This window comes from Plectropomus leopardus, chromosome 12 (assembly GCF_026936395.1).
Source record: "Plectropomus leopardus strain MGB_pleo_1.0 chromosome 12, ASM2693639v1, whole genome shotgun sequence".
Taxonomy (NCBI): domain Eukaryota; kingdom Metazoa; phylum Chordata; class Actinopteri; order Perciformes; family Serranidae; genus Plectropomus; species Plectropomus leopardus.
Genome location: NC_142187.1, coordinates 31,039,484 through 31,057,957, shown reverse-complemented (window position 1 = coordinate 31,057,957; position 18,474 = coordinate 31,039,484). Strand labels below are relative to the sequence as shown.

Sequence of the window (18,474 nt, the reverse complement as noted above, 5' to 3'; positions counted from 1 at the left end):
AACTTTTGAAAGATGGAGTGACATGACTTTTCTTGTGCTGCCTTCAGGGGCCATGAGTAAAAAGGCAATGAGCAACTTGGTAAAAAATGCTGCACATATTGCACAAACAATTGTAGCTTTTGAAAACCTAGGGGAAAATATAAAAGGAGAAAAGCTCAGAAAAAATATAATCATAATTATATATTTAAAATTATGTGACATAATTATTATAATTTTTAAGCATTTTTCCAGGGTGTTTCCTTCTATTTTATTTAGCTAATAATTTTCAGGTAATTTTCTTGGATATTTTATGAATATGAATTTCTTGTTAATTTTTCATTTCTTCTTTTATTGCTCATGGCCTTTCCCCATGTTCTGTAAAAAACATGAGAAAAAAAGGCTGTGAGCAACTCAGTAATATGTGTTTCACAAATTGCAAAAAAAAAGTAGCTTTATAAAATTATTTTTAAAAAAAGCTAGAGGAAAATGTCAAGGGGCAAAAAAGAAAAAACTAAGGAAAAAATGTCTAATCATCATAAATAGATATTTAAAATTATGTTACAGAATTATTAGAATTTTAAGTACTTTTTCTAGGTCATTTCCTATCTTTTAACTTTATTTTTATCTTTTATTTATTTTTTTAAAACTAATTTTCAGGTAATTTTCTTGTATGTTTTATGAATTTCTTGTTAATTTTTGGATCTTTTTTATTTTCGTTGCTCATTGCCTTCTTCACATGTTTTTGAAAGAAATCAAGCCAATTTGCTCAAGTTTCAGAGTGTTAAAAAATGTGTGAAAAAGTGCATAGCATGAGTGGAATAGTAAATGTTTGTCCTCCCAAGTCGCATGTCTCCTGCTCTAATCTTAGCTTAGTGTTGCCTGAGTCAGGAAACGCATCATTTCCTGGGGAAACAAAGTTGTTATTATACCATTCTGGTCCACAGGTGTTCCAGTGCTCACTGACCGTCTCGTTGCAAGCGAAGGGAAAAGGGAACGTTTTCCGATGCCAATCTCTCACCGCCAAACACAAATGCTCTTTGTGATGCCAGTGCATTTTCAAAGGGCAGCAGGGTGCCCTATCACTGATTCTGTTCCCAATTGGCATGCAACAGCAGTGTGCACAGACTAATGTACCGCACGCACAATGAGACCTTGTTTGTCTCTTTTTTATGATATTGAATCATGACCTCATTTTGCCACTGCAGCTGTGGGTTCAGAGCAGATGGTGCCAGCAAAGATCAAATGTGATTCATATGTCGGGATGACCACCAGTCCTCAAGAGTGCGACCACAGCGTTTGGGAAAGTACACACGATTCAGAATAGCAAGTGGTTTTAACCAGATTTAGCTGCTTTTCAAAACATTGACAGTTTTCAGTGGTGGAATGTAATTAAGTACATTTTCTTACTTAATCCAAGATTTTAAATGTTTTACAAGACATTAGGGTAGAAATTCAGAGAAAAGTACCCATTCTCAGCAATGCTTCTAAATGTTGCAAATACAAATTTATACAAAAAAGTTAGATTTGAGGTTCTTGTAAGTGTGCTCGAGTTTTTCCATTTTATGCAGCTTTCTGCCTTCTCTCCAATATTGGAATATTGTACTTTTCACTCTGCTAAATTTGTTTGACAGCTTTAGTGACTAGTTACTTTTCATATTCAGACAAATTTTCATTTGTTTTTTGGGGTAAATGTCCTGACCTCTCATTAAAAATACCTTAAGGCTGCTAAATGTCCCGAAAAAGTATTTGGTTTTGTTTACAGAAAAACATCTGCTAAATGCACCAATGTCTTATTTAAAAAATCTGGTTTGTCATCTGAAAAATATCTGCTAAATGTTCTCATGTTCCATGTTTTGACACCAAAATAAGGTCCACAAATTGATCCAGTGTCTTGTTAAAAAAAGCCTGCTAAATGAGTTAGTGTCTCATTAAAATTGCCTGGATTTGTTTACAAAAAGACTACTGCTAAATGTCCCGATGTCTTGTTAAAAATACCTGTTTTTTTGGCTTGAAATAAGCCTGCAAAATGTCCCGACTTCTCATTAAAAATAGAGTTTTGTAAGGTACTTTTCGTACTGTAAGTACAGTTTGCTGATTATACTTATATACTTTCACTTAAGTAAGGTTTTGAGTGAAGAACTTTTGCTTGTATTAGGGTATTTTTACAGTAGTACTGGTACTTCTACTGCTGTAAATGATCTGAGTACTTCCTCCACCTCTGACAGTTTCTCATGTTGTGCTGAGGCTTATATAACAGTAAGCTAGTGGTTGGATTAAAAAAAGCCCAAAGCCCAAACATCATTACATGCAGATCATTTCTCCAAGCCAAGAAACATTCACAGACTATACATTTGTGGTGAAACATCCAAGCTGTGGAGTAATTCACCTTTGGACTACATTTTCCACCGTGCACTTTGGCTTCTGCGCATGCGCAAGTCGGTTTATTTAGTATACAGACAACCGGAAGCTGCACTCTGAAACTGACCGAAACGGGATACTTCTTGGTAAAGTTTCTTTTCTTTTGTGTGTTTCGTGTTCAGTGACAGTACAGCGGTTACAAAATAGAGTTAAGCACACGGAGCTAACTATTTATCCCATGTTGGTTTTGTTTGTACCAAACAGCGGCTTTAATCGTGACGGACAGGCTGGCTAATCAGTTAGCTTAGCAGGCTGGCAGCTAGCTGAACTAACGTTAGCATATGGGCCCCTCCATTCAGAGAGAGCTTCCACTGTCCGACTGTTTTTACGTGAAAATGCTTAAATTCATAAGTACTGATATTAATTTTATTATTTTAACAGCAAGGTGATGATATGTGGGTGTTTTTGTTTTCTTAGCTTTCCTCTGGAAACAGGACAGAGCAAGAAAATAGTGAGGATAATCTGTCCACAGCGGAGGAAGATTAAGAGACAGAGAGGCTTTATTTACAGTTTTTGTGTCCAGAATTCAACCAAAACTCTGATATCAAACCTTCAGCTGCTGTGTTACAGCATTTACTGCATGCATCTTCTTGATACTGTTTTTTGATGCATCATACTAACCAGTTGACTCATATATAAGTTGATTTTGTATCAACTATATTTATCCATTTACTGAAGGTCCCTCCTCACAGGAAGATGGGGATTCAGTTTTGTTTTGTTTTTTTCCCCTGAAAAAAAGAGAAGTAAAAATGATTTTTAAAAAAAGAAAATAAATACAAAAATATTGTGGATGTCAAAAAAAAATCAGCAGTTGAATGTACTCAAGTATTTTATGTTTTGTAAATATAATTTGGTTATTTACAGTTTTTTATGCCACTTTATTTCTCTATGTTGCTACATTTCAGAGAGAAATGTACTTTTAACTACATTTATTTTACAGTTTTAGGAAAAACAAATCAGCTTTATTTGTGTGGCACATTTCATATAACATTGCAATAAAAAGTGCTTTATGGAGCAATAAAATATAAAACATATTAATGCACTGAGATTTTCAATGAATAGTAGAGAGAAAAGATATTAAAGGTAAAATTAATTACTTTTTTGAAGTAAGACAAAACAGGTGAGAACAGGCAAGACAGAACAGAGCTAAATACGTTAGGTGACGTGACAGGTTTGTAAATGAAAGGGGAAAACATATAAAACATAGAGAATCAATATAGCAGTAAAATAGTAAATAGTAAAATTAATATCTCAATGATTTACAATTTAAAATAATCAGCATAAAAAATAGCAAAAGTAGCAGACAAGGTGCAAATAGGAGTAGGCGGCGTAAAAAAAGGAAAGTTTTCAGTTTTGACTAAAACTGTTCAGAGGCAGGGCTTGTCTTACATTATCTGGTAGGTTATTACAAGTTTGTATTACATGACAACAACAAACAAACAAAAAAAAAACAAACGCTGCTTTACTGTGTTTTTTCTAGCTCTTGTGACGATCAGTAGTGCCGCTCCTGATGTCCTGAAGTTATATTTGTCACAAGCATGTCAGAGATATATTTGTTTTTGTATATAATGATTCTATGTTTAAAACATATGACGATCTTATAAAATATGATGCCTTTTTATATTAAAGTACAGAACAATTTATATGAAATGGTTAAATTCACTATGAGACGACCAGCAACATTTGAATGCTCCTCACATGTTTATTAATTATCCTATAATATAATATATATTGATGTAACACTAACAGGAGCCACATATGCTGGATAATGAGAGCTTTAGCTACTTTTACTTCTTCCTTATGAAGATTTTACATGAATCAAAGTCCTTTTGGCTCTTGAAAAAATGGGACAATATTCTGGAAACAACGATGATTACATTGACAACTTTCCACTTGAAAAAAAGAGCATGTATAAACATGTAACATGAGATCTTCAACCTGCTGTCAGCTTTAAAAACATCTCATTAGCAGGGTAAACTGACGCTTTTAAACAAACAACACTGCCCTGCAGCGATTGCATCAAATAATCTACTTCCTAAAACGTGCAAAATGACGGCTGAGGAGTTCCCTTTCATGCTCAATTTAACACAAACAGACACGCTGTCGTTTCTCATGACTGTCTAAACATTCAGATCAAAACATATCTGCTTAACTGCAGTCATAAGTGCTTTGCGCAAGATTAATTACTGTCTCTATAAATGATGTAGTGGGCTGTAGTTTCGATTTTGCTGACTGTGGATATCAGAGTTGGCATCTTAGAATTAGGAAATGCAAGATGTGTCTGTTCATATAGCAGAGCCCCATCTGGTGGGTGAACGTTACTGTTGCAGTTGTTCAGTCATCATTAAAATATTTAGTATAAAAAGTAGCAGGAAGGGGTACTGCTTGTGTTACTGTGCTTCTAACTTTCTATTACAAAGTGTTTTAGTTTGGTTTGCAGATGGATATATATGTTACAAATTTCTAGTGTTATGTCAAGATTTAAAATAACTTATTTTGCATATTTTATAACAGCTTACCTGAAGACATAATTTATTGTCTCTGGATGTATGTTATTGATCGTGTTGGAGCTGTGCTGTCCGCTTGATCTAGGATGGTTTCTTAAGCGTTCAAATTACTTTTTTTTCCAACCTCAAACTTTATATTGCGGTACTGAGAATATGAGTCGATTTAGTTTAGTTTTTTTGTTTGTTATTGTTGTCAATGTACATTTATGTTGCTATAATGTCCTTCTAAATAGTTATAAACTACTTCTGTTGTGCTAAGGAGGGTCATAGTAGAGCTAGAGGTTTTATTTATTTATTTTGAACCTTTTATTTAAAGGTTCCCATGGTCATGGAAAAGTCATGGAATTTCACATTTACCTTTTTCATGGAGATTTGTTGTGTGTAATGAAAGTGTTAAAGTTATCTGATGTAGATAACGTCTACTAGGGTTGCAACAGTAAACTGGTATCAAGGTTTACCGTGGTATGAAAATTAACGGTTATCATACTGTTTACCTTAGTTATTTACGATATTGGAAAAAAATGTGAGTGGGAAGAGAATTTCCTTTTACTCATACTTTTGTTTCAAACATGGTTTCAAGTTTTGATTATAGTTTCAAAATGGTTGTTTAACTAAAAAAAAACCCCACTTCTGTTTTCATAACTTTAAGCGTCACTGTAACTGCAAATTATAATAATTCTATATGACCGTGATAACAGCAGTGTTTTCTGAAAGTCTCATGACATTGAAACCCTACCTTCTATGTATTGTAACATCTTTGCAAATTTATTTTCTGGAGCTCTCGACATATTGATATTAAGTAGAAGAAATAAAAAATGCATGTGCACACTGGCCTAAATTCGGGATCATATCTGTATGTTGTATTTCTGCTCACTGCAGGTGTGATGGCGAGGTGATGTGCCCGTCAGAGGAGTGATAAGGCCCGAGCAGCCATGACTGAGTGCTTCCTGCCCCCCAGCAGCAGCCCCGCAGAGCAGCGCAGGGCCGAGCACCCAGGGGGCGTGGCCCGCACCCCCAGCTCCGAGGAGATCAGTCCAACCAAGTTCCCCGGCTTGTACCGCACCGGTGAACCATCGCCGCCTCACGATGGCCATCACCACGAGGCCCCTGACGCCTACGTCTCAGACGACGACAAAGAGCACAGCAAGAAGAAGAACAAGTTCAAGAAGAAGGAGAAAAGAAGTAAGAAATGATCCCGTAATTTGACCTTTCTAATTTATCATTTACCCCAGAAATAGCAGTAAAAGTAGCAGTAAACACGGCCAGCTGGCGAGTTCTCTGGTTTCTCTTGCTTCCTCCCACAGTCCAAAGACATGCAGGTCAGGTTCATTTGTGACTCTAAATAGCCCGTAGGTGTGAATGTGAGGGTGAATAGTTGTCTGTCTTTATTTTGTTTTGTAAAAGCTTTTATTGCGAAGCAATAAGGAGCCACTTAACGTGATGCCTGTATGGCTGAAAGTGAACACAAAAAAGCCATCCACATGGAGGAAGTTGAGCACCTTTGGCCCCACGCTGGAGACGGTCCATCTCTGGCACGGCTCAGCGTGTCTTAATCGATAACAGAAATTGGTGTGGCATGTTTTGACTCAGCGTGGCAAAAGGTGGAAATGGAAAAAAGTCTCTGCCCTGTGATAGTTTGACAACTTGTCCAGCGTGTTCACCAGCGCCGCTTCAACCCTTAAGAGGATAAGTGGTTACAGAAAATGAGTGAAGGTGTAGCAAGAAAAAATTCCTAGCTGACAGGAAATTTTGTTGCGCTTTTAGCCATTTTCCAAACTTTGACAAAGCTATGGAAATTAGCTGAAAGCTTTGTAACTTTTTCAGTAGGTGACTTTGTGCTACAATGTTTTTATCAAACTAACCCCGCAATATTTCTGCTGACTTAACAGTGAATGTTTATGAGTACAACACAGCAGTATTCATGGGTATGTGAATATATTAAGCTGACTTCTAGACAAATTGCTCCCCGGGTCAGAAATCAGCCTGCTTGAAAAGTTTTACTTGTCCAGAAACAAATTATTTGATTTGTTAGCTGTTATCGAATAGCAACACAGACTAAAGTTAAGTGTCGTTTAGAACTGCGCATTTGCAGCTTTTAGCAGAGATGAGAATGAAGCGAATACTCAACTCAACTCAACTCAACTCAACTCAACTCAACTCAACTCAACTCAACTCAACTCAACAAACATGCAGCCCAAAGTGCTTCACTTTGTAAAATTGAAAGAACATATACACAGTTCGAATTACAGTGACAGTAAAATATATTAAAACGTATTAAAAAAACAAACAGAAATGATAATGAAAAGTCTATAAAATAAAATTAAAATATAATAAAAATATACAGCAGGAACAAGATAAGGTAAAAAAAAACAAACAATGATTAAAACTTGAAAATTAAGACTATATTGTTACTCCAAATAACCATCTTAATTAACACCTTAATCATGACGTAATATCTCAGAATTATAGATAGCATTTTTGTAACCTTGGATGTAAACAGTGCAGTCTGTCAGTTTATGGCTGGTATGCAAATGAGCAGCTGTTCACTGAGGAATGGGAATCTGAAGAAAGTGTTTTTGCTTGAACAGTCGGTGCATGAGCAAAATCCACTAAGTGTTCATTGATGTGTTTTTAGTAGGTTTTTGGGGCTACACAGGAAATCCCATTTTGATAGGATCTGTTGACAAAAAACATCAAGATTATCAGCATCCTCTTCCTGTAACATCTGGGAGCTGCTGTGCACATACAGGTTATGGACTTTAGGCCACTAAGCTTCAATTTTAAAGCACTTGAGGACTGAAGACCGTTGAAATGTTGCTGAAGGTCTCCACTTTAGTAGCTTTTGGTTAAAGAGGGAGAGAGCTTCCCACTTTTCCATTCTGTTGGCTGTAGCAGTGAGAAATTTTCCTTCACTGAATGTTTTTCACTGTTTGTCAGGCTCGTTGTCCACTCTGTATCTGGGTTTTTCCATGTCTGTGTTCAGCTCCTACGCCAGGGTACGGTGGGAGAGAGGAAGAGATGGACAGTTGAGAGCACACCCAGTGAAGGTGTGTCGCAGGCAGCATTGTGTGATACAAAGGGCCTGCTCTATGAGACAATCAGAGGAGACAAAGAGGCCACTTACTGTCTTTGGCACGACTGTGTAGCTGTTTGCTCTGAGGAAAAATGTTTTAACTGAGGCCGTTCTGGAGAGGAGAGGCGCAAGGTGCAGTGGGAGCTATGCTAAATCTGTGGCTGACCTCTTTTCGAAGTCCCCATTCTCCCCCTCCTTTGCTATCTTCTCTCTCACACACACATCTCTTCCTGTTTCTATCTCGCTGCTATCATGCTTCTGTCGTAGGAGGAGGAGGATACGAAAACAGTGGTGTTTCGCCCCTCACATCTAACCCTATTTTTGCCTCTTTACCTTCACAGCGGAGGGATACGCGGCCTTCCAGGAGGACAGTTCAGCAGACGAAGCAGAGAGCCCGTCCAAGATGAAGCGCTCCAAGGGAATCCACGTGTTCAAGAAGCCCAGCTTCTCCAAGAAGAAGGAGAAGGACTTTAAGGTGAAGGAGAAGGGCCCCAAGGAGGACAAGGCCAAGGATAAGAAGTCTAAAGACCTGACGGCTGCAGACGTGGTCAAACAGTGGAAGGAGAAGAAGAAGAAGAAGAAACCGACAACAGAGGCCGAGTCGGTCCCAGTGGAGACCCCCACCTTCAGGCCCATCTTTGGAGCACCTCTGACTGAAGCCGTCAAGAGGACGGCGCTGTACGATGGGATCCAGCTGCCCGCCATCTTCAGAGAGTGTGTGGACTACATCGAAAGTTACGGCATGAAGTGTGAAGGCATCTACAGGGTCTCAGGTAGAGAAACTCTATAGAGTACGGATGCTCAACTTGCTTTGCTTGGGGGGCACTTTTAAACAATGACAGGAGGCCAGGGGCCCATTGGAGCAGCTCCATATGTGTTTTTAGGACTTTTAGGACTTTTCTCTGCTTTGAGAACATTTCTAGGATCTTAGGACATGCCGAGGACTTTAGAACATTTCTAGGATTTTAGAATATTTCTAGAACTTAAGGATGTTTCTATGATTTTTAGGACATTTCTATGATTTTAGGACGTTTCTAGGTTTTCAGGACATTAGGGCTTAGCTAGGATCTCTTTTAAGGGTTTAGGGGACCCTTCACTGACGTTTTTTTTTAAATAAGCTCTTGTTTTCTGCTGTTTTATGCACCCTGGCACCTTATGTGTACTAAAAAAGTTCGCTTTCACTCACCTAAGCAGCAGCTGCTCCTGCCATCCATTGATCTGATCTGATCAGCTCTGACTGGATTGACTAATCAGTTATCCTCAAACTCTACAAACTGTTACTGAGGAAAAATTGAGTTAACAAAGACTTCTGCTTATGCTGCATTTGCGAACCAACAAAATCCTCAGAATTTAGAGAGGGGGCACGGAATGATAAAAGAGATTAAGTTAATAATTTAAAAGAAAAAAGGAAACTTTACTGATTCACTCCCTGCCGTCAGCTATTGTCACACATATACTACAATTCTGTGGGAACCACTTAACTAGTATATGAAATAAGGATGAGCGAAGTGTGTGAGACTTTAACTAGAAATAGGAGGAAGTGGGACCTATCCAGAAGTTGTTATTTTAGGCTTGTAATTGATATGGGTTGATCAGAAGTTGCTATATTATCATTTATTAGAAAACTATTTGCAGAACATCCTCAGAATTGAGCATCAAAACATTTTTGATTGTAAGAGTAAGAACTCATCACATCTACCCACATTAGGATTTTCCTTCATCACAGGTATGGATATTCATCCTAAATTTTACTTTGGTGATACTCGTACTCATAAATAGTACATTATCTGAATACTTGTTACATCCAAGCATTCAGGTCAACTCTAATATGTCTGTATCTCAATATTTCTGAGTGATACTCAGATTAGTTCCTCTTCTGCTCAGGTATGAAGTCTAAGGTGGATGAATTGAAAGCAGCTTATGACCGCGAGGAGTGCCCCTGCCTGGAGGAGTACGACCCCCACACCGTCGCCAGCCTGCTGAAGCAGTACCTACGTGAGCTGCCGGAGAACCTGTTGGGCCGGGAGCTGGCCCAGCGCTTCGAGGACGCCTGCGGTCGGCAGGTGGAGGCCGAGAAGATGACGGAGTTCCAGAGGCTGCTGGCCGAGGTGTCGCCGGAGAGCCGACTTCTTCTCTCCTGGCTCATCACGCACATGGACCACGTCATCGCCAGGGAGGCGGACACCAAGATGAACATTCAGAATATCTCCATCGTCCTCAACCCAACCATTCAGGTCAGTCAGGTGAAAGGAGATTAATGGGAAAAGATAGGGAAGGAAGGAAACGGGCAAAAATATGTTGAAGTGTTGCGGATTTAAACATCAAATAGATAAATAGGTCTTGGGCTCAGGCTCAAGTGTACATCAAAGATAAGAAACCTCCCCTTAGCAACAAACCCACCGAGTTTTTATTGGATCAAACAGTCAGTTCATCTCTAAAACTCTGGCCTAGTTTAGTGAATCTAATTTATTCCCGCAGGGAACATCTCTGTGGCTGCTCCACTTACTCTGAACCGGCAGCAGCAGGAGCCACACTACTGTTAAATAAACACCGCAGTCAATTAATGAGTGGAGACCAGGGTCAGTTTAATCAGGCTAAGTAAATATGCAGGAATCTGTGTTGTTAAAGTGACGCAGAGACAACTGAGTTTCATACAAACACGCATCACACAAACACAAATGAAAGACACATTGCAAGTTTCTGCAGATCTCTGAGGCTGTGTGCTTCATATTCACTGATTTTTGTTTTTTTTCAGATCGGGAACCGTGTTCTCTACATGTTCTTCACACACGTGAGGGAGCTGTTTGGAGACGTCGTCCTGAAGCCGGTGGTGCGGCCGCTCCGCTGGTCCAACATGGCAACCATGCCGGCGTTGCCTGAGACCCAGGAGAGCATCAAGGAGGAGATCCGACGACAGGTGGGTTCAGTCCTGCTGCAGCACATTTGTTCATTTTAGTCAACAAATTTACTGATGGAGTAGTTTAAGATTTGGGGTAAAAATATGCTTTTTCCATGTAATATATCACTCATGTCTGTCCATTTGGTGTAAAACTGGAGCCAATGATAAGACAGGAAAAAGCACATAACCCTAAAACCATAAAACCACAACCTTTTGTTTTTATACTGTGTTACTTTTACGGGTTAAATAAATCAGATATAACATGCCAATTTGTAAGGAGATGCTGGCTCATCGGTTTTTTATTTATTTTTTTTAACCTTTGGACAGAGCCAGACTGGCTGTTTCCTCGTCCTCAGTGTTTGTATTAAGCTTTTGCAATATTTTTTTTAACTAATGTTGAAATGTATTTTTACCAATACTATTCCTGTGTTTTTATTTAACACACATTATAGTATGATGTACATATTTGTATTATTGTTTTCCTTATTTTTTATTTTCTTATAATTTTCTATGCTTATATATAAAATAAATTGAAATGTATCACTTTCCCCCCTGGGGATCAATAAAGTATTTAAATATATCTTATTTGGTCTGACTAAGCTAACTGTCTCCAAGCTCTAGCTCATATTAAATTGACAGATATGAGAGAGTTTCTAAATTATTCCTTTGAATAAAAAAAAAAGTTGTTTTTTAAAATCAGTGTTTGTTTCAGCCTCTGAAATCTGCATTTCTCTTCTTATATCGTTGTATATTTAAAAAAAACTCAGGCTCATAGAACTTATGATGACTATTTTATTTCACTTTTCAGACATTTCATAGACAAAATCATTTTATCAATTAACCTAAAAATGTTTCACAAATTGAGAAATAATGAAAACCTTAAGCAAATTACTTAATTTTGTATATTGCTCTTTCTTAACTATTTTAATCTTGTTGTCAGTAAGCCGATGATATATTGTTACCACTTTAATTAGGGATTTAAGTGCTGCATTGTGGATGCAGCAGTAATTCATCTTGTCAGCAGCACTGTGTGCCAGAAAGTGATATTTTGCTCTTGTGCCAGAAGTTCCTGACATTTGATTTATATGTCAGTGCATGCATCACAGTGCAAAATAAACAAACACTGGAGACACTGAAGTTGGTGCAGACATGTTCATGTTTACATCAGCAACTTTGTGAAAGTCAGCGTAAAGAAATAACTGCCAGTGGCTCCTAAATTTCACCCTAGGTTTCTGTTTGACCTTTTGCAAGAAATAATGCATGAAATTAGATGTTTGCATATTAAAAGTCCAATATATGCTTCCAGTAATCTAAAATTTATGGCAGATATGTTGAGTTTGCTGTCAAAAGAAATCTTTTTTTTTCTTCAGCTGATTTCTTTACCTTTTTAAATTGTTTTAATGATCGTCATTCAAGAATCACAAGTTTAATTTGCCACTTAACTTGACTATTGCACTTATTTGAAGTTGTTCAGTTGAAGTTGTGTTTGTGTTTCAGGAGTTTCTGCTGAACTGCCTGCACAGGGACCTGCAGGCGGGGGTGAAGGACTTGTCTAAAGAGGAGCGACTCTGGGAGGTTCAGAGGATCCTGACTGCTCTCAAACGCAAACTGAGGGAGGCCAAACGTCAGGTACGTTGTGTCAGGTACTTTATGTGAGTGTATGAACTGTTAATAAGAGAATTAACAATCACACCAACATATTCTGAGCTCTTGCCTGTTTAATTACAGCACTTGCGTTAACTTTCAGTGCTTGTAATGAATTTAAGCAGAATAATCCACATAAGCAAGGTTATGATGCCTCATAATGGAATTAAGTACGCAAACTACGGCCTGTAAAATGGTGACTATAGATGTAAAACAACATGATATGTGTCTGAACAAAGATTAGCATCACAAAGTTCACTTAGAAAACCAGAACTGGGCAGCAGGGAAAAAGATGCTGACCAGAAGATGGCTGATGCATGTTGGTGAGATGGACATTTTCGCACAGCTCTGGGAGACATGGGTACGATTTATCGGGCCTCTGACACCTGACTTGGTTGGGTGATTACTCAAGGGAACATTCCTAAATTTTTCTTTAACTGATTTTATTGGATTTCTACAAGCATTTTATTTTATTTTACTTTATTTTGGTTTGTGTCTACCTCTCAGGGATGTATTAAAAATAATGTTATATAGACAGATGTTAGCGAAGTCAAAGATGAAGGTGAGACCTTTAAGAGGTCATGGGAGTTTTTTTGCTCACAGCGTTGCTGGGACACTGATGATCTAAATGTATGACTTTAACTGCTAAATGTTTGTTTTGGCTGCTATAAAAAATTGCATTTTTCACAGGCCTTATGATTTTGTACAACTACAGATGATAACATTTTCAGTTTGTTTACACTGAAATAAATAGAACTTTAATTTAAAAAAACAAAGAAAACCAGAATTGTTAAACCACTTTCATCTGTTTCTGTATGTTTCTTCCTTTTCCCTTTCAGGAGTGTGAGAGTAAGATAGCTCAGGAGATTGCCAGCCTCTCAAAGGAAGACGTTTCAAAAGAGGAAATGACTGAGAATGAAGAGGAAGTCATCAATCTCCTCTTAGCACAGGTGAGTTATTCAAAAACAAAAAAACAAGTTTATAAAAAATCTACTCAGATTAAAAAAAACACAAGATGTGTCTAAAAACCTGAAATAGTAGTAAAAATCTCATTTTATGTTTTGCTCCCACATTGTTCCATGTAGCAGAGATGGAATCATTTTATAATTTAGTTTTCCTGACTTCCTCTCAATAACCAGGAAAATGAGATCCTCACAGAGCAGGAGGAGCTGATCTCTCTTGAGCAGGTGCTCCGTAGACAGATTGCTACAGAGAAGGAAGAAATCGAGAGACTGCGAGCTGAGATTGCAGACATACAGAGGTAAGAGAAGACCGAAACCGCGTTAAATAGAAAATAAGTTGCGATATGATCTACAGCTGCCATTATATGTGCTAGGGCTGCTCATTTAACGAGCATTAATCATGGTCACGATTTCGGCCTCACACAATTTAATGAACGTAATCAGCTGTGATACTGATGTTAAAAAAGGGGGCTCCGCTCATTAAAACACTCTGCTGCGTATCAAAATGAAGCGCTTCCTAAACTAATTTATATATTTCTTTTAGGAGATGGACTGAATTTTAATTTTATTGCAAAGATTTGTTAATTAGCATAAATGTAGCAAAACATTAAAGTAAAAGCAGTGCTTCATTTATTTAAATGGGAAAGTTCAATAAAAACATTTTGTCCCAAAATCAATGAATAATTGTGATAAATAATCGTGAATGTGAATATTGATTTTAAAGAATCATTACTGTTATTTTGACCATAATTATGCAGCCTTAACATGTATTCATGGTCTGAACCGTAACTCTGCGTTGTGTTCCTCAGTCGGCAGCAGGGTCGCAGTGAGACGGAGGAATATTCGTCTGACAGCGAAAGTGAGAGTGAAGATGAGGAAGAGCTGCAGATGATTCTGGAAGATCTGCAGAAGCAAAACGAGGAACTGGAGGTGAATAAACATTACACACCAACTCTCTGTTTATCATACTGTTGTGGTATGGTTTTTACCTGTGTGCGAAGTCTGAAAGTAAACTTCAGAATATTATTTGCAAATTGCTGTACTTGTTTTTTGAGGATGGATGTGAGCAATATAGCATGAATATTCTCTCTGTAAACATTTTGCCGGAGATGAAGTCGTTGGTCTCTCATACATACTGACCCCTTTGACGCTGCCTGTTCAAGGCAAGAGTTTCTAGCAGTTTTGCAGCCATTGTGAGTAAAAGGTATGAATGTGGAATAGGGGAGGCAGAATTGTATGGCTTTTAAGCCGGTACAGGAGGTAGTATCAGCGCAGATACAGTGTCTGTGTAAACGGGACAGCCAGCAGGGCTGGTGAGGCGTTTTGACGATGTGTTATGCGGGAGATTTAAAAAGCAGCTAGCAGCAGTTTTGCGTCTCAAAGATGAAAAACAGCGGCTGTAAAATGTCTGAAAAGTGGGGAAACAATGAGATTCAGGAACTTCTTACCCTCTGAGATCAGCCACCACATAACAGAGACGATAACTGATGGTTATTGTTAACTGATTATGTTATGCTGTTGTTATTGTTTATGAAGCGCTGGTGATGCGTACGTTATCTGTCACAAGAGAGGCAGACGCTGTGACTGTCACGCTCCTTTTGCTTCTTTGATTCCGGCATGCTATCTAAAATCACATATCGGAGCAGCACGATGCTGCTGTTGTTTGGTTTTGTGTGAAAATAAAAAGGCGTCACGAAGGACGGACTTTGATTTCTGAGTAAAAAGGACTTCTGTGTTTTATTGCCTGTAGAATAAAAACACTCACCTGAACCAGGCCATCCACGAGGAGCAGGAAGCCATCTTGGAGCTCCGCGTCCAGCTTCGCCTCCTGCAAAGCCACAAACTGCAGCAGGAACTGACCGTCCAGCCGCCGGCTGAGCAGGCCCCGCCCACGCAGCCGAGCCCCGAGCCCCGCAGCGAGGAGCAAAACAAACGCTCCGTTGCCGCGGCCGCTGCAGGTGCAGACGCCGCTGCCTCGACCAACGGCAAGGCAGCTAAGGATCCTTCAAAACCCTCGCCGAACAAAGACAGGAGAGACACCAACATGTGAGAGGTCATCTCAGCGACGTGTGCTGTTGTACGTCTCTGCCGCTGGTCAGTTGTCCCGTAGCGTCGCTCGTTATCCACTGGAGATTTCACTTTGCTGGAGTTCATTAGTGCATCGTGTCCACCAAGCGACAGCCAAGGAAACGTCCGTTACACTGTCTTTGTCGTCAGAAATCAAACACCTTGTTTCCCATTTTTCCATGCAAAACACAAAGAAATAAAGTAGCGGACAACTGCTGTGAGAGACGAGGTGGACAATATTAACACATCCACAGTGCCAAGCCTGTATGAAGGAAGACGGGGGGAGGAGAAATGAAGGGTTTCATAACGCAAGTGATGGAAGAAAGTTAAAAAAAACAAAAAAAAAAAAGTCAGGCACCTTCCCAGTATATGACAGTTTATTTTTTGCTGGTATGGTCTCAAGAAATGACCCTGTACATAATATCAGTCCCTGTATAACTCTATGTCCCTCACCTAGACGCAAATTGGACATGTTAGGATAGAGACCACTGTGCCATAACCGAAGATGCCAGACTGGACCCCAGAGAACCACTAATACAAAAGCTCTTTGAATAATGAAGAAATTTATGATTGGTCTATCTATATATTATATATTTAAGTAGTGTTCTGAAGAATACGGATGACTATTCGAGAAATACGTTGATTTTTAAGTTCCTGCTTCTTTTTAGTAATATATGAATATATGTATAAATATATTGTAGATGCTTTCTTATGAACAGCAGATGCACATAAACACAAAGACTTCGCAAACAAATAGGCAACAAAAGTATATTCATCACTGGAAAGTGTAGACAAACAGCTGGAGGCGGCGTTGTTACAGTCACGTTTTGCTCTGTAGTGCAATCATCGTCTCTGCTCTCTCTGCCTCTCTTGTACAAACCGAGGAAACTATAAAAAAGACTTCAGCGACAGCGATCTGCCTTGGAGCCAGAGTTTGGTGCCACGTCTGTTGACTTTAATGGAGCAGGCAAAGCAAATCACATTATAATCCATCATATCTTTGTTGTTTCAGCTTTGACTGAAAGTCCCTCCACAGAATTAAAAAAACATGCATTACGTGCCGATGCTTTTTATTTAAAATGTGCACAATCGTTTTTCTTGTTATTAGTCTTCAAACTGATCATGGCTCTTAACGTCAGCTGCATAAAACTCAACTTAAGGTGCTTTTTGTTCCAAAATAGCTGACTTACCTTCAAATGTTTACAGTATTTAATAATAGGTTCCCACATCTCAAAGTCAGTGGCTGTTTTGAATGAGTTTTTGGTTGGGTGCCTGAAAAAAGAGGAAAAAGAATTTAACATTTTGTTCTACGGCATAAAACGCGTCAGTAAATACCCCACTTGTGAACTCTGAAGCTTTTGTGTCTTATAAAAGGCGATTGCTAACAAGGGACTGAATAAAACTACAGTGCGTCATCACACCGAGCCGCGCCAAACACAGCTTTACAGCCTCGCTGTGATGGCGACGTTAAGTTGTGTGAACGTACTGTGGTTCATTTATAGCCTAACATTACCTTTTTACTTCTGGTGATTGAATTCAGGCTTTGAAAATCTTTTTGAAGATTATCATGCTGAACAAAACATGTTAGTATCATAAACGTTTGTTTCCCAAAGACCTTATTTTCTGTCAAAATCCAATGGAAAAATCCCATAGGCTTTCTGACGAGGGAAACAGGGCGATGATAACTTCTGCGTCCGTCTACAGAAATGTCATCCGTTGGTCATTCTGTACGGCAGAGCTAACGTTAGATGATGTTTCCCAACATTATCAGGAGGTGCTGCCACTCCAGATTAAGCCAAATTAGTTTAAATCTGTATTACATCTCACTATTTAAGAGGCTGGGATTAGCACGTTCACCCAGGTTGTGTTTCCTTCAATGCTGATAAAAGCCGGAGACGATAAATACCCGTAACCACTGCAGTCACTTTACATAGGTGTGAATGCCGATCGTTACATTTCTCATTACATTAAAAATCCAGATGTTAGCGGGTTTTTTGTGCAGTAAGAAAGCGGCAGTCAGCATCACGTAAGGTGTTTTTTAATTTCAGTCAAAGGTGAAACAACAAAGATATGACGAGTCATAATGTGACTCAACAGAAGTGGCACCAAATTCTGTCGAAATGCAAAGTTCGAACGATGACACTGACGTCATGACCTTTCCTTTTCTTTTTTATAGTTTTCTTGGCACAAACAAGGAAGGGAAGAAAAAGACAATTCTCCAATTTTATGATGGAAAAAATAAATCTGTAGTGATGGTTGTTATCTCCAAAATGTGTGCAGAGACACGCAGGAGGCTCATTTAGTTCTGTTGTGTATTTGCGTTTTGTAACTCATGATGTGTGGAGTTATCGTTAACGGCATCAGTTGGAAGCGAGTATAAAAAAAAAACCAATTACAAATCAATCATTTCATTTCACAACTGATCCACGACTATTGCAAAGTACTGTCATACCTTCAGTCGTATTTAAAGCAAAGGCATGGCCTGACTTACTTACCGTTTTGTGTATATCATTGTAAAATTGCAAACATACTGTATTTTCAGCTCTTATGTTTTGACTCATGTTCTTTTTTATTATTAATGACCTGTATGTGAGTATGCTAGTGTGACTGCCCCTGCTTTGGTCGTGGGCAAATCAAAGCATCTGAATTTATGATTCAACGTGTTATTAATCCTGTGACTGAAACAGATAAATGCTAGATTGGGCTCAGAAGCTTCTCATGAGGTTATTTTCATATTGTTCCAAGCTTTTTGTAGCTTATTGTTGCAGACAGAATAATGCTGTGAAGAATAAAGTGTCCATCGGAAACATTTATCTGCATCTCTTTGTCTTTCTCTGACACCAGTGGCATCATCGGGCCTGGGCATCCGACGCTTCAGCTTGAATGGTTTGTAAAAAAAAGGCCTCAGATCTAAAATATAGGAAG

General features: G+C 38.7%; 1 protein-coding gene across 1 annotated transcript; it reads left to right on the top strand.

Moving 5' to 3' along the window:
* The first annotated feature begins 2,364 nt into the window (after positions 1-2,364).
* On the top strand, positions 2,365-18,360 carry ralbp1 (ralA binding protein 1). Its single transcript, XM_042498110.2, has 10 exons — positions 2,365-2,483; positions 5,784-6,086; positions 8,319-8,750; positions 9,862-10,211; positions 10,733-10,894; positions 12,374-12,505; positions 13,360-13,470; positions 13,660-13,781; positions 14,292-14,412; positions 15,233-18,360. Exons 2-10 carry the CDS (start codon positions 5,837-5,839, stop codon positions 15,530-15,532), a joined length of 1,980 nt encoding a protein of 659 aa, XP_042354044.1. The 5' UTR covers positions 2,365-2,483; positions 5,784-5,836; the 3' UTR covers positions 15,533-18,360.
* The last annotated feature ends 114 nt before the right edge of the window (positions 18,361-18,474 follow it).

What these genes read in the sequence shown, in the direction of transcription:
- ralbp1 (XM_042498110.2), top strand. Translation starts at nt 5,837, where the DNA reads ATGACTGAGTGCTTCCTGCCCCCCAGCAGCAGCCCCGCAGAGCAGCGC. An exon ending in CAAGAAGAAGGAGAAAAGAA is followed by an intron (nt 6,087 to 8,318) that starts GTAAGAAATGAT and finishes TTACCTTCACAG; the next exon opens with CGGAGGGATACGCGGCCTTC. An exon ending in AGCAAAACGAGGAACTGGAG is followed by an intron (nt 14,413 to 15,232) that starts GTGAATAAACAT and finishes TATTGCCTGTAG; the next exon opens with AATAAAAACACTCACCTGAA.